The sequence below is a fragment of the Pteropus medius genome, unplaced genomic scaffold (assembly GCF_902729225.1).
Source record: "Pteropus medius unplaced genomic scaffold, Ma_sr-lr_union100, whole genome shotgun sequence".
Taxonomy (NCBI): domain Eukaryota; kingdom Metazoa; phylum Chordata; class Mammalia; order Chiroptera; family Pteropodidae; genus Pteropus; species Pteropus medius.
Window position 1 is genome coordinate 4,878,983 of NW_024355206.1, and position 15,996 is coordinate 4,894,978.

Here is a 15,996-nt window from a genome sequence, read left to right on the forward strand (position 1 = left end):
TTGGAGTCTGAAAGGACCATTTTGTTATTGTCAGGACCGATGAAAATGACACAGAGACATACACGTATTCTGGCAAAAATTTCTGGCTTCTAAGGGTGCAGATCGAAAGATTTCTAGAGTACCAAGTTATGTCGTTAAAAATGTCCCGTTTTCAACAAATATTTGAGACACAGAGAAATAGAATGTGTGGCCCACACACATGAAGAGAAAGCACTCAACAGAAACTTCCTAGCCGGATGTGAGACTTGTAAATAAACGCTTGAAATTGGCTATTGTATAAATACGTTCAGAATTCCAGATAAGAGAAAAAGTAACTTAAAACAGGAAAACAAACAGATTGATATCAGACTTTTCTTTCACAATTCTTGATTCTAGAAAATGGTCGAATTCTATGCACACAGATACGTGTGTATATATATATGTATATGTATGTGTGTGTATATATATACACACACACATACATATACACATACATATATATATACACATACATACTATATATTTTCACATTTGCTTGTTATTCATGTGGAATTAATTTACATATGTGGATTGAGGAGGAATCTGAGTTTGCCCTTTTTCCTCCTAATTTACTCTTGTCCTGAAGAATTTATTGCATAACCCACCAGTTTCACATTATATAAAAGGCTATAGTTATGTACTGTTAAATGTAAACATGCATATATATATGTATAGGTCCGACTTAAACTTATTTTATTACTATATATTATTATATATTTTATAATTATTTTGTACATATACACAAAAATAGATAACATACATATGAATATCACAAATATCTGCGTAATATATACACACAGACACACAAACAGACATCCAATATACACACACATGCAAAATAATTTATGTAACAGGAAGATGGCCCCATGCAGATGTGTGGTGTCCAATCTGCTCAGCCATATGTGAGGCGGCTTAGGGGAAGAGACGTGACAAGCAGCTGTGTACCCCCCACAGAAAGTGATGGACTGGAACCTAATCAATACCTCTGAGGCTTCTTGGTGTTCCTTTCTTCATACATCCTCCTCTCTGCTCAGAAGCCACCACAGCACCAGGTAAATTTTGAGTCTGCACGTCCTTTAACCACTTGAGTACGTATCTCCCAAGTAATATAGTACGTGGTGTCAGCCTTCTCTGAATTTTATAGGAATGAAATCATTCTGTGTCTAACTCTGCTCAGTGCCCTGCTTTGAGGTTGATGTGTGACGTTGAGATCATTGACTTTCTCTGCTCCGTTGTGTTCCAGGGCATAAGTGTAGCACAATGAATCGATCCGTTCTACTGTGGATGGCTTCTTTTTGTACGGTGTTAGATTTATCGTGGTGATATTTTATTTAGGAATCTTGCATTCATTTCAAGGGTGAGATTGATATGTAATTCCTTCCTTATATTAGTCTCGTCTGGTTTTGTTATCAAGGTTATGATTTCATAGAATGAATTATTGGGTGTTCCTTTTTTTCTTCTCTTTGAAAGAGGTTTTTTTTTAGAGGTTGGGATTATTTACACTTTGAATGTTTTGTGGGGCTCACCTCTGAAACCTTCTAGATCTGTCGTTTTCTTCGTGGGAAGAATGTGAAATACTCATTCTGTTTTCTCTAGTGGTTAAAGGACCACAGAGATTTCTTTTTTTAAGAGTAGATTTTGATTATTTAGAATTTTTTTCTAAAACATCATCATTTCTCCCAATATTTCAAATATATTGGCTAATTTTTTTTTCTTCACTTGATTTCTGAGCCACGTTCCTTTGCTGCGGTTCATTTCCCTCCCTCTGTCCCCGTCTCTCTCCTAGAAGATGAGCGTAGCCCCCTGCTTTCTGCCTCCCTCCCCCTCCGGTCTGTTCTCCATGTTGATAGTTTCAATTCTCTATTTAATGGGGATAAACACTGTCTTCACGGTCTGTTTGCCAGACCCCCCTTCCAGAGCTGGCCGGTGTCTGCCTCCCCAGCTTCCCTCCACGTCCCTCACAGCCTCTGCTCCAGCTAACAACAGCACGGCCCCTTCATCTCCATGCCTGATCTTCCTCTTGTTACGAGGAACTTTGGAGTCATCTAGCCCAGTCTCCTCTGTCTAACCCTGTGCTGAGTAAGACCTGGAGGTGTGAAGGGACTGTGTGGCCAAGAGCCACACAGTTTCTCGTGCAGGTGGGCTGGACCCCCAGGTCCCCAACTGCAGATCTGACCCCTTTCTAACCTGGAGCAGCTATCATGAATTTTAACAGGTGTGCACTGTCTCTAACTTTGTCTAGTTTATGAATGTGAGTTTCCACATATCCGGTTCCATTAGTAAAACTAATCCCATGTTTATTCAGGACTTTGAGTGACATTTTCATGTCAAACAAATATGGCATGGCATGATGATGTTTTAAGCACTTAAAACATGAGTTATTCTGTATATCATTAAGAAATTTAAATTATGCCTTAAGCAGAAAAGGAACGCAGTAAACCTTTATCACGCCCAATATCCCACTTGGACCAAACACTGTCATTTGCGTTCCTCTTTATTTTTTTTAACCAAAAATAGTGTGTTCGTTCTAATTTCTTCTGCCAATTGTTGGTTCCGGTATGATTTTGTTACCACTGAATTGCAGAGGTCGATGTTAGCATCTTACTTTTATAAAAGCATCCTCTTTTGTTTTTGAGACTTTAACCTTTTTTGCTAAACCTCAGGGTTTTTTTTTTCCCCCTGTCATTTATGCACATGGAGCAAAGACGCGTGGCTCTAAATCACCGTCTTCCTATCATCTTGCTGGTTTAAGAATTCCGAAAGGCAGAAGCATCCTAACAGCGAAGTTGGCAGCTCTGCCGACGCGTTCGCACCGAAGGCTTCCTGTCCCCAGCTTAGAAAAACAAACCGGCTCACAATGAATATAAATGTTTTTCAGAAAATGTGCAAACAGCACATTTCTTTTTTTTCTTCTCTTGGAAGCCTGCATTTTGAAAGCCTGCATGATTTCAGCCACGCAGACGAGCTGTTTCCTGAAAGAAAGCAAGCTGCAAGGGTGAGAAAGACCTTGAATAAACAGGAATATGTCCCTGATGGGTTTCTGGACTGTGTCAGGTTGGGTGGTGTCTCACTGCCAAATCCGGAAGAGCTGGAAACTTAACTTCTCTCCTCTTCTCTTCCTTCCTTTCTCTCTTTTTCTCTTTTCTTTTCTTTCTACTGAGTTAATACACATTCACGCATGAGGGATGTACACGGATGCATCTGGGACTCAGCCCTGGTCTCTGAGGTTAGCAACAAAGACACCCCCCTCCCTCCAATCACTCAGTTGTCAGGTAATGGTGTTCTCTGCAGACTTACGAGGTGCTCGTTCTCAGGGTCCAGTGGTGGGGGGGGGGGCCCGGGCGGTGTCTCTCTGGGAGCAGGAGGCGTTGGAACTACCAGGGTGGAGTGCTCGGGTCTGGCCTGGCTGGAGTCCGAGGGCTGTGGAGGCAGAGAGGCACTTGGGGCCGAGGAGCAAAGGGTCACATCGCTGCTGTAGGTAGAAGCAGACAACTCAGGGCCCTGCAGATCCCAACCGGGTCCCTAGCGAGTGTAGACATTTTGCAGCCTCCAAGGCAAATGGCAGGCTCCGACCTGTCAATTTAGAAAATCAGGGGGAAAAAAGTGATTCTTTAAGGAACCTTGACCTACACTGACCTATTTAAAACTGTAATTTGTACCTCACCCCCAAACTCTTCCAAATCTCTTTTCCCTGTATGACATAAAATACAAGTCACTATTTACTGCGTTCCTTTTCTGCTTCCCTCGTTAGACTATAAACTCCTTGGGAAAAGTGATTCTTGTCTGTTTCTTTGACTGCTGAATTCTGTGTCAAAAATAGCCTTGGTGCATAGTAGGGGCTCAATTAACATCTGTTAACGGAGTGACTAGATGACTCCGTGAACCCCAAGGATTACTTGGACACGCTGCACTTTGGGGATCCCCCTCCACCACTTTAGTAAAATAAAATGTGTATTTGTGCTTGATGCAAAAGGCAAAGATGGCCTTTTTTCCTGCCAGAGAGGTCACCGTGTGAGTGGTGGGGCGGGGAGCTTACGGGATAGTAGGGTCTGAGATAACCGTCCGTCTGCTTTTGTCCCTCACTGAAAGAGCCCTGTTTATTTTTCCCCCCTGTGGTATTTTATGGTAGCGTTACTTCCATTGTAGCCTTATTTTGCTAACTGAACCTGTTTCCAATGGGTCAGCTTACTTCAAGGTCTTGAAAAATGGACTCAAATAAAAACTTTCGGGCTCTGGGGAGAAGGGTATGTTGAGTATATTGGCAGAGGGAGGCTTGCTTTCCTCTCCCCATTCAGAGAAAGAGTCGAGTTTTGAAATAACCCCTCGTGACGTGCCAGCATGGTATGCGGCCAGAGCATTTTGATCTTTCTATGGTGGGGAGAATATTCGGGCACTAGACACGCAGAGCTCTGCGGGGCGGGGAGGGGCACCCTGGGTCGGTTTTTCTAGGAAAGAAAAATGAATCGTTGACTGTCTGCTGAGCACTGAACAAGCTTGGGAGATACAGAGAAGTACTAGGACTGCGTTTTTACGTTATCTCTTTCCAGGGAGCGGGGAGGTGCAATCTGTTCCAGCATAATCTTACTGATTGCTCTTGGCCCTGCGTGACAGTACTGATTAAAGATGTGCGTGTGAGTGCGTGTGCGTGCGTGTGCGTGTGTGCACGTGTGGAGAAGGGAAGGGGAGGGGAGGAGAGAAGAGAGAAAATTCGGGAGAGAATATGCGTTTCGTGGAAGACGGAGGAACAGTGTGCTACGAAGGACATTTATTACATTCACATTCCAGCTTGCTTAAGAGTCTTAATGTGACTTAGTCAAGGCGAGACCTTCTCTGTGTCACAGCTCGTTCTGTATGTGTGAACAGGCCACCCCCCAGCGCTAGGACGGATCCAGGAGGGGCTGCTGCTGCTCATATTTCTTTCGAAAAAGTGACTCAAGAGTAAAGCTCAAGTTGGGAGCTACATGGTATTTTTTCTGAGGTGTACTCAGAGACATCTAATCAAGCGTTAGGCCTTTCAGCCCAACAATATCAGAACATGTGAATTAGTCGGTGCCCCATAGAGAAGGCAGAACTTCAATCCTTAACATTCATTTTTAAAAACTCAAAAAAAATAAAATAAAATAAAAAAACGAATTTCCTTTCAGCCCACCCTTCCAACCCTGCTAAAGGAAACAAACGTATTTTACATTTAATCAATCAGGAAGTTGGGGGAACACTTAAGACTTTAAAAAGTCTTGGAGTGATGACATCCTACTCGAAAAACCAAAATGATTTGGAAGGCTTCTATTTTAAGCTTCGTTTCGGGCTCAGGAAACAAAATGCAAATCGTGCTGTTTGGAACGAAAAATGGGCTCGGTGTGCTGAGTTTAAGTAGTATCGGTTAATGTGATTTTCCCTCTTGGGCCTTGGAAGGTACCAACTGTAAAGTCCTGTGTGCCACCCAGGTAAGAAGGAACAGCCCCTCTAAGAACCCCCAGAGAAGATCTTCCTCTCAGACTGTTCCCAGGGCTGGGGGTCCTGCCCGCTCCACCTGGGAGAGGCACTTCCAGAATCACTGAATGTTGTCACGTAAAGAGACTTTTCATCTGTGGGAGTGGTCGTCACCTCTCATCCAAGACCATTTCCATCACAGTGGCTCAGGGCTTCGCCTTTCAAGGGGTCAGCTTTTGTCCCAGCCTATGAGGGTCTGCGGGAAGCTCATTTCTTCCATCTAGCATCTTAACACCCGTGCGTTGCCCACGTCATTGCCGATTTGAGGGGGTCTCTTGGATTCCTGGTGGTTGACATGGGGACATCTGAAATGAGGGGACTGTCGTTGGGCATAGCCACCGTCAGGCTGGAGACAGGCTCGTCTCGGCCTGGTGAAGGGCCCAGGTCTCAGTCCTGGTTCCGCTCAGGGTTCGTGACCGTGACCATGACGCAGACGGAGAGCACGCTGCTCAGATCTGGGGCGACGCAAGGTGAGGAGAGAGATGGGACAGGTGTGGAGTCGGGATCCCACCAGCCCGGGCAGGGGGCCGGACCCGAAGGCAGAGCGGGATGGGGAATGGTGCAGCTGGCCCTCAGTCCAGGGTGCAGAGACGAGGCTTCACGGGGGCCTGTCGCAGGAGGACTTAGTGGCCTCCCACGTTTACGTCCTCCCGCCAGAGTGAAAACCTCCGCTGGGTAGGGAGGCGGGTGGACGCACAGCTAGCTGCAGCCCCATCTCAGAGTCGTGGTCCCTGGAGGGGCCGTCCGCGTTCCTCCGGCCCCATCCTTGGTGGCTGGACACCTGTGCACGGTGGCTGGGGATGACGCGTTTTGGGCCCTGGGGAGATCGCATACTTCTTGGCTTGGCCTCCCACGCACCTTCCCTTCAGCTCCTGTTACATCAGGGCCCTGACCTCTCTCATCCATCCTGTGAGGAGCCACAGGCCCCGAGCCTCCCTGTTGGGAGCCTCTCCAGCTGCCGTCCGGGTGAGAACGTCCGTGCACGCTCTTTGCCGCCGGCACTGGCATGGTGCTCACTTTCTGAAGCCGCACGTAAACTTGGCCATCGCGTCTCCAGGAGGGCCCAGTGCTAAGTCAGCTTTGCACCGAGGGAGGCAAACTTGCCGTCAGCAGCTGGGAGTCTGCGTGTCCCCAGTGAAATGGCTCGATCTCCTTCGTCTAGGTTTCTGCACAGGCGAAGTGAGCCTGATGGCTCCTGCCTCACAGAGGACTTCCGGGTCCCAAATGGGGCAGTTTCCACAATTCCTGGCACACGGTAGATGCTCAGTGAACTTGAGTGTTCGCTTCTCGCCCAGCCTTCTTTTCAGAGGGCCGCCGTCGGCTCTGTTGTGCCTGACTCTTGGAGGTGCTGCAGGGGACGGCTTGGCATCACATGGTCGTTCGGGTTCCTCGACATTCCGTAGCTCTGCTGTTCACTCTGTTCGGACTCCCGAATTCAACTTAGAATGTGTGTTTTCCAGGGGTGGGGGCGGGCGGAGGGTGTGGCAGAGGATGGAAGGACACCTCACACCTTACCTGGGGAGCCGTGGACCACTTTGGACTAGTGCGGCATCTGTGAACTTGCTAGTTTTTCACAGACCCCTGTTACCTTGTGAGAGAGTGAGCTCCCCGTCACGACTGGTATTCAAGTAGAGGCTGCAGGGCATCTGGTAGGATGGCCGAGGTAGATGGGCTCCCCAGCAGGAAGGAGACATAACAGAGAAAACCTCCATGAACACGGTGGTGTCTGAACACGGTGTCAAGGGTGGCTCAGCCGCCTAACAGAAATTTGACAGGTGGTTTTCTTGTTTTCCCCACTTCGGATCCGAGGAACCTGGCCTCAAGCAAGCCGTCCCGGGGAGGGCAACGGAGACCTGGGGCCGCAGGGCTCTGGGCAGACAGACACCTGTTGCTCACTTGGTGCCGAAGCCCTCGTGTCAATGAACTTCAGCAAGGAAACCTTGAGGTTCTTTGGATAACCATGCAGTTTTCTGCTCTGTGTGCCTTGGCAGAGCTGTCACGGACTTCCTCCTCCTTTTGAAGGACAGTTTTCAGGTGGATGTTTTTGCTTTAACCAAAATTCCTGCTGCACTCTGGGGCTGTGACAGCATTGGGGCAGCAGAGCTATTTGAGGGGTACAGTTCCCCCCCCCCACCCAGTTTCTGTTTGCAGAGAGCACTTTCTTTGCAGGAACACCCCTGCCCTCTTACTCTGCTTCTCACTCCTTCCTTCTCAAGCAGGGGGTGTGAGGTCCTCACTGGAGGCACAGTCGTCCAGGGTTCCGATCAGTGGGGGTTCCATGTCCTTTATCTCTTTCCTTCTGGGGCCAGTCAAGGCAGTGGTCCGAGTAAGTACTCGGCATGTATCAGCTTCCTTTGGATGTGTCCCCCAGGATGGGGGTGATGGTGACCAGCCCATTAGGCCATCATGTCCAAGCCATAGTCTCCAGCGGATGATGCTGGGGTGCTTTTTCTTGAACCAGACTCTTTCTGCAAAATCTGTGTTTATTTAACCTTGGATTTTTTTAAAAAAAATATATATACATACATACAAAGCAGTATAGAGGGAAAAATTCTCAAAGGAAATACATCAAGACAGTTCAAGTGGTTATTATAGGTCGAAGGGAGTATGAGTGACTTATTTTCCTTGTGCTCATCCGTATTTTCTGAACTTTCTATGGTGAACGTGCATTTCTGTAGCAGTGTGGAAAAAAGTTTATTACCCCCTTCACCAAACAAACAAACAAAAATAGAAAAGAAGAAAGGAGAAAGGAAGGAAAGGGAGAAAGAAAGAATATCCCAGACAGTGGATTTGCAACGACAAAATCTAAGCAAGGTCACGGCCCTGTGGCCAGGCCGCTGGGAAGTCGTGGGGAGTGGGTGGCAGGTGTCAGGGAAAAAATGCCGTGTGTGCCAGGTCGAGGTGCACCAGGCGACATCCTGGTCTAATTGTGCCTCAGCGCAGGTACCTGGTGTGTCACACCTTGGCCTTGGCCGAGAGAGGGCCCTTCCCTTTTCCTGCCTCAGCCTCGGCGGGCGGTTCTCATGGGTTCGCCCTGCTCAGGGATCACCTGTCAAAGCTTTACCGGAGCCTGGTTTGTAACCGAGCGATCTTGCCTTTCAGACCTCAGCGGAGAAGGCCACCGGGGCCTACTTCCTCCCCGAGTTTGCACTGTCCCCCCAGGGGAGTTTTCTGGAAGATACCACGGGGGAGCAGTTTCTCACCTACCGCTACGACGACCAGGTAAGAACCTCGTAACAGAGCCTCCCTTCGGCTTTGCCGTTTGCCAGCGGGCCGGAAATATTTTTCCAACACCCAGGTCAGACCCCAAAATGCGTGCGGTTCTCGTCCTGGTTGGGGCATCCACCCGAGCGTCACTGTGCCTCGCCTTCCTCAGGGACTATATGACAAATCCATTCATTTTAACCATCACCGCATTTATCATTCAGTTCTGGAAGTATCCCAAAGCGCTGTTTTCTGATTAAGCATTCCTTTCTTAGCTTTTACGTCATTTCTTTCACCAGCAACAGAGTTGTTTTTTTTTTTCTTTTCCAAGCTTACTTTCCAGAAAGGAGCAAAGTGGGCATGTTGTGTGTGTGTGTGTGTGTGTGTGTGTGTGTGTGTGTGTTTGTGTGTGTGCACGAACATATGTTTAAATCACTTCGTGATGACTAACTACAGAACAAGGCTGCACTTGGCCGAGACACAGACCCCGGGCACCCGGGACCCCGATTCCTTTCCATTCTCTATTCACGTTGATGCCCGAACCGCGTTAAAGTCTCATGACTTTGAAATCACTCGCAGCTCGTTCGAAACGGAGCGTGTCCACTTTGCCAAACGCAGAGGTTTCCAGCAGATAGAGCCTGGATTCATGGAGTGGGAACGCCAACAGGGGTGGAATTTAGGGTGACGAGGGGCTTTGATGGGTCTGGCAGACCTGGGTACCTAAGGCCAAGCTCAATGAGGAACGGGGCTAGAACATACATCTTCTCAGAGCCCGTGATGGTGGAGGGTGATGGCCCAGGGACCGAGGTCCGCCGTGCTGTCCTTATGTGGCTAAGGCCAGCATGTTCTGGCTTTACTTAGCGGAGGGCTAGTTAGGGGGTGAATGCTGTCACTCAGAAGGAGCAGCTCTGAGAAGGTCAGTCTGCCAATATGGGGAAACGGAAGATGTGACACGGAGCGGGACCTGGCTCTGGGCTGGCTGGAGCTAGGCCAAGTGCCAGGAATTATATGAGGACAAGGAGTAAAGCCTCAGGCAGCATAGCAGCCTGATGAAGGCTGCAGAATGGGGCACGGAGGGCAGGTGGAGGCGTCTGTTGCCCGGTCCTCAGTGTCCCAGCTCCGGGCGGAGACACCCCATTAATTTTGATCCTCCAGGCTGTCGCTGGGTGACCTGTGTTTGGTACACTGAGCTTGGGAGTCGGTGGGGAGAGAAGCAGGCTGTGGGCCTGTGGCAGCGGTGAGATGAGATCAATTTTTTTATCGAAAATTTCAATATTCGATCATTCTTTTTTTCAAGTTATTTGAAATAATTGGTTATCATAGGAGCTGGGGTGGGGAGGGACATTATTCCGCCTTTGCTTTGTGGGGCCCAGTGAAGGCTTTGGACAGGCATTCAGGCCTGGTTGTGGGACCTAGACCATTAGCAAGTCAGTTTGAGCCCTTCCCCCGATGGATTTTTGGAGGGCCTGTAATTAATGGCTCCTTTTAACTGAGAAATCCACGATCCAACAGGTTTTCCTATGAGGACTTCAGGGAAACTAATTGGGAAGGCAGTAAGGATAAAAGAGGATGTCTGGAAAAATCACAAGGTGTGTACGTTCTAATTAAAGAGCAGAGAATGCCTTCTCTAGGTGCCACGGATAGGTTATGTTTCATATAATAACAATATAATAACAAATATAAAGGCTGGAGAAAGGAGGGGAAAAAATAAGCCCCTTAGTCTTTTCAAAAGGCTTTAAAAGCGTGTGGCACACTGCGGACGCTTTGTCCTGGCACGTGGCGTTCCAGAAGGCGTATGAAAACACTCTGCGTCGTCCTCACCGCGTGTTTCTTTGAAGGAAAAGGAATGAGGTCGAAATTCAACACACCAACAACGGCACCCAGCCCGCTGCACCAGAGGCAGCGGAAGCGGGCCCTCGCGCCAACCACACCGGGGCCCGAGCCTCCATTCCCTTTCCCCCGATGCCAACGGTGCAGCCCGCATTGTTCTATCAGGAGGTTCTCAGGCACCGGGGAGGTGCTGGAAGGGACCAGCTGTGACCCACCTGGAAAAACACCCTCATCTCGCAGCAGAGGAGAAAACGTCATAACCGTATAAGGATGTAGGCGCTGGAGTCAATGCTTTGGGTTCACATCCCAGTTCTGACATTCTACGTGCTGCGTGAGCTTAGACATATCACTCCGCTTCTCTGTGCCTCAGTTTCCCCATCTGTGCAATGGAGATATGGACGATCTCTACCCCATGAAAATGCCTTAAGGATTAAAGGAGATATGGTGTATATTTCACATGTCTCCCTGCACGGGGCCTGGTGCATCTAAGCGTTGAATCTAGCGACTGCTATTACTAATAATATCTTTGCCAAGATGCAGCTCTGAGAATCTCAAATACCCTCACGCTGAAGCATATTCCCCGTGTACATCATGGGGCTTCACACAATATTTTAAGTTACTTTTTTACTGAGGTATAACGTACGTACAGCAGAGTACGCACACATCTGAAGTATAGAACTTGCTGAATTATGAAATCTTTTCATGCCTGCGTAGCTACCACCCAGATCAAGACATCGAGCATTTCCGGCCCCCCAGGAAAGCCCCTGGTGCCCCTTTGCAGTCCACACCCCCGACCCGAGGCACAACCCCCATTCCCACTTCTATTGCTGTTACAGATTGGTTCTTCATTTTTATTTTGGCTTTTAGAGAGACGGAATCGTACGGCACATACTCACCGGTGTGTGGCTTCTTTCACACGTCATCACGTCTGAGATTCGAGGAGGTTGTTGAATCCAATCTAATTTAGGGTTTAATGTCTGCCGGTTGTATTCTCTGGAACAAATTGTCTCACGCTGGAATAGACGGCAGCGTATTGGGTGGCATGCGGCATGGCTTCTGCACAGGAATTCCCAGGTGGTCCCCTATAAGGTTTTCAGGGCGGTCCCTGCAAAGAGCCCACAGCAAGGCAGTGGGGGGCCGTTTGCCAGCACAGCCTTTGTTCCCCAGGAGCTGCGGGGTTCCATGGCCAGAAATAGGTGCAGGTCCACGTAGATGCCACCCAGGCCTCTGTGTCTGTGCTGTCACGTGGTTCACGTACCTACCCGTGGAGTTTGCAGACATGTGCTAGTGGCATTGTCCTATTGTCACAGTGGCCTGAAGCCAGAGGGAGAGAGTTCTTTCACTATTGAGGCCGCAGTCCAGTCACCTCACTGAAGTCACTGGGAGCCCTAGAATTTTCCTATGTGTAAAATACTCATCTGATAAGTAACGGCTGGTGTGTTGACGTTTGCTCTCTCCGGCACTCCTCGGAGGACTTCTTCAAGTATTTTGTCCTGGCGAATTTTCATGAAAACCTCTAGGCCACTCTTCCAATGTCTCCTGGATTAAGTGTCTGGAAAACTAACAACCCAGAGGCCAGTAAAGCAGAGCTGTGATGTAGGCTGTGTTTAATGAGTCGCGTAAACGGCACACTGTGGATCGTGCAGGGGGCCGAAGCAGCTTCTTGCGAGGGGAGGCAGGGTCCTGAAGCCAGCTGGGCGTGACCGTGGCGCTGTGCAGACAGCACGCGTGAGGTGGCCCCATCTCGCGTGTGCCACTCGTTAGCTTGTCATTTGAACAACGTAGTCCACGTCTTTGACCTCAGATTCTTCATCCGTTTTGAAAAACAAAAGCGACTGGGTTTATTTCATGATCCGACCTTTCCACTCTATAAAAGAGCCGCTTTTTCGAAACCACCAGTGGAACATTCTGCATGGCACAGCGTTAATGGGATCATTCTGATGACCGAGGTCGCCTTGCCAGCAACGCGGTAAACTATTACTTAGAGAATCATAGAATTTTACAGCTGGTGGAGACTTTGGCTCCAATGCCTCATTTTACAAGTCAAGAAAACAGAGGCACTGAATGTACAAATGACGGACTCGGGGACACCCAGACGGTTATGTGAAAAGACCGATGGTTACCTACCCTTCAAACTTCAGGCTTCCTTGCTCTGAGCTCGATCCAGCTTAGAAGAATCGCTCAGAAGAACCTCCTAGCAAATGATCTCTTTTCCTAAACATTCCGATTCCGCTGTCCTGGTCAGCAGGGTTTTAGAGACCTAAGTCGACCAAAGGGAGTGATTTACTCTTCAAGGGCTGCTTCATCAGCTCATGCTTAACCCGTCCGGAACGTGGAATTAGCTATGCCGATGGCACTTAGAAGCGTAATCATCATCACCATAGGAATGACTTCCCCTCCCCGCAAAGTCTGGATGAAGCTTGGTAGCTGAAATTAAATGTCGCCGGCTTCCTTTCGGGGCACGTGCCCTTGGAATGGCAGCCTTCTGCCGTTCGGTTGCACCGGTCGTGCGAGGTAGTTAAAACGTGTTTGTTTGGGATGACTCACCGAAGCGCTTGTGGTCGAAAGCCTTGTTAGCCAGCCAGGCTCTGGGGTAGATTCGTTTGTCATGCCTCATGGCGGTTTTGCAGATCTGCCCCATGCAGAACCTGTTTGGAGATCAACAGCTAAATGTTGGTTGATTCCAGGCAGCAGACTCTTGAATTCTGCTGTTTGTTCTTTCTCCTGTCACCGCCGAAGGCACCGCCGAGAGCTGCTCCGTCACCCTCTGCCTCGGACTCTCCCTGGGAGGGAGAGGGTGGCCAGTCCTTCCATCTTTGCCTTCAGCTAATAGAAGCTTTAAGTGTGGGGCCTCGTAAGTTATTCTGGGGACCGATTTAAAAGTCTATTCCAGGCTTAGTGTTTCTCAGTTGGAAGTCATTAGAAAAACAAGTTAGAAAACTCTCTGTTTTTCACACCTATTCCTTTATTTTTGTGTGTGTTACTTTTTACTGTTTCTTAGGCATAGGGATGTGTAGAAGGTGTTTCTTCCCAGACTTGGTGGATTGGCTGTGACATGCTCCCTCCTCATTGGCAGCCACAGTGGGGCAAAGTGGGTTCAGCACACTTAGAAATTAGGGCCTGTGCACATTTTTCTGTTGTCCGTGGATGGTCTTTATGTGTATACATGCTGGCGTAATGTTTATCTTGCCATTTTTAGGCTATGAGTCACCAAAAGGCAGAAAAAAAATGTTCATTTGGATTCCAGGCTTATGGGACAAGGCTAGATATTCAGTTAGTGGTGGGTTCTGACTTGCCTAAATTTAGCCTAGGATACCTTCTTGTGTACGTGCAGCTGTTGAGAAGAGAACCATCTCGATTCATGTCCCAGGGGTCTTTGACCCCAGGTGAGGAGCCCCTGAGTAATTTAGCATTCGTTTTATGTCTCTTACATGGATTCAAGAATTTTCTTCCCACACGAAAAATGCTGTTACCTATACTCTGATCTACCATTGCTTTCATGTTTTTTTTCTACTCGTTTTAGCTCTTAAAATCTGACGTCTAGTGTCTCTTCTCCCCACACCCTCCTCCCCTTAGACAGGCATCTCTTTTAAGCATTTCAGTTACTTTTCTGTAGTCAAATGCAGATTCCGGCATGTGATTTGTCAAGTGCCGTGTTTGTAAAATTCCGTGTTTGTAAAAATCCCAAGGCGTTCTGACATCATCCACAGAGTCATAGCTGACTGTTCCCTGTCCCTTCTTGGGTGCCACCGCCTGCCTGTCGGTGTGATTCCTCGTTTTCAAATACCTCTCTCTAATTTGTATGTTCTTCGCGATCTTCTCCGCCAGGGAGGCAGAGGGCTAGATGTGTGGCCCTGACCAGCATCTGGCATGGTAGCATGTTGGAGTTGGAAGGACAGTTAGAGATTCTGTTTTTTCAGGTGAGGAACTCGAGCCCGGAGAGGGACAGTGTCTTGCCCAAGATCACACAGCCGGGCCGCAGCCAAGTCAAAGGCCAGTTCTTTGCCCTCCAGCCCAGCTAAGACATTTTTACCCCTACTCTGCGGGAAGGAAAAGCATGACAGAAATGTTTGAATGAATTTTTCATACCCGTAGTAACAATCAGATATTAATCAGGAAGTCTGTGTGTAGTCTCATTTCTAAACTTCTTTTCAATGTCTTTTTCCTTAGACTGTTAGGATAAAACCGATTTTCCTTTTCCTTGTTTCACTACTGATTTACACATTCTTTCTAAGGAGAAGAAATCTGTTCGCCGTGAGTACGTCTTTCTCAAAGTGGCTTCTTCCGAACTTTTTATGAATGTCTTGGCTGGGAGCTTCATTGCGGTTAAATTATTGGCAGTTCTCAGAAACATCACTCGATATTTCCAAGGTATTTATGTAATAGTTTTGAACTTGGGAAGTATATGCCAAGTTCTGAAATTTCTAATAAAGGAAGGTGGACATAGCCCTCGGATCTATAGGGTACTCATTGTCTTGACCGGTCAGAATGAGCCATTCATATGGTCGCCACATAGGAGACTCTCCGTGTTGTTTCTGGCCTGTGTGTATGATATTTTTAAGCAGCAAGCCCTCTGAGTTTGAACAGTTCATTCCTTTGTTAGTGAGTAATCTTGGTCAGATGTCCCTAAATATTCCAGAGATTTTGTGATCTAATGAGAAAGCGAGTCCATGGTCTGTTAGGAGATGGGACCACGTTAACCGGGATAACTTGTAGTCTGTCCCTACATCAGGCACCCAGCAAGCACACCAGCGTCACTCATGCGATGGCGGCACGCTGTCCCGATGGACTCTGGCACACGCGAACTCTGAATTTCATTAGCGTTTAGCTTTCTGCAGAATCGGTTATTTCTCCAGTAGGAAAGAACCAGGTCTGTGAATGGAGATGCAGGACCCAGCTTTTGAGCTGTGCGGGCATCTACTCGCTGGAACGCTATCTTCTTGGACTCATTTTGGGGGTGCTGTGTGATTTTTTTTTTTTTAAATCACTTTCACCAGATGGGTCGAATGGTGGCTGCAGGGTGGGAAATTTCAAGACAGCCCCTCACCGAGGTCAGGGATGGAAGAGACAGGTCTCGTCCTGACACAGCCTTTGTTGCCTGTGCCCAGACGTCCCTTCTGTCCGAGATCTGGCCAGTCCTGCTCAGAGAGGCTCAAAGTCTTCTGTGGCTCTGAGACTAGGTCTCTTTGGGCAGTCTACTCTGTCATCCTCCATGCCTGGATGAAAAGAAGCCAGTGGGCTCACCTCTCTCCCCAGCTACTACTGTGCGTGTGTTCTAGATGAATGCCTGGCCTGAATTCTGTTTTGGTCTGTCCTCTTCAGGCATGGCACAGGGAGTGGGCGTTATTAGTGCCTGCTCTGTTGGGACAGGAGACTGGACTTGCAAGCTGGGGAGTGACGGCAGGTGAACACTGAGTGAAAGCATCTTCTTTCTTTCTCTGTCAAGGAGAAAAA

The 15,996-nt window shown here is 48.2% G+C and overlaps 1 protein-coding gene across 3 annotated transcripts in view; it reads left to right on the forward strand.

Annotated features, from left to right (window-relative positions):
• Positions 1 to 15,996, forward strand: part of ADAMTSL3 (ADAMTS like 3) — a 171,978-nt gene that overhangs the window by 19,094 nt on the left and 136,888 nt on the right. For all 3 annotated transcript variants that reach the window (XM_039858473.1, XM_039858472.1, XM_039858474.1), the window contains one exon: positions 8,611 to 8,730. In XM_039858473.1, coding sequence (XP_039714407.1) covers positions 8,611 to 8,730 — 120 coding nt within the window. The remainder of the gene's footprint in view (positions 1 to 8,610; positions 8,731 to 15,996) is intronic.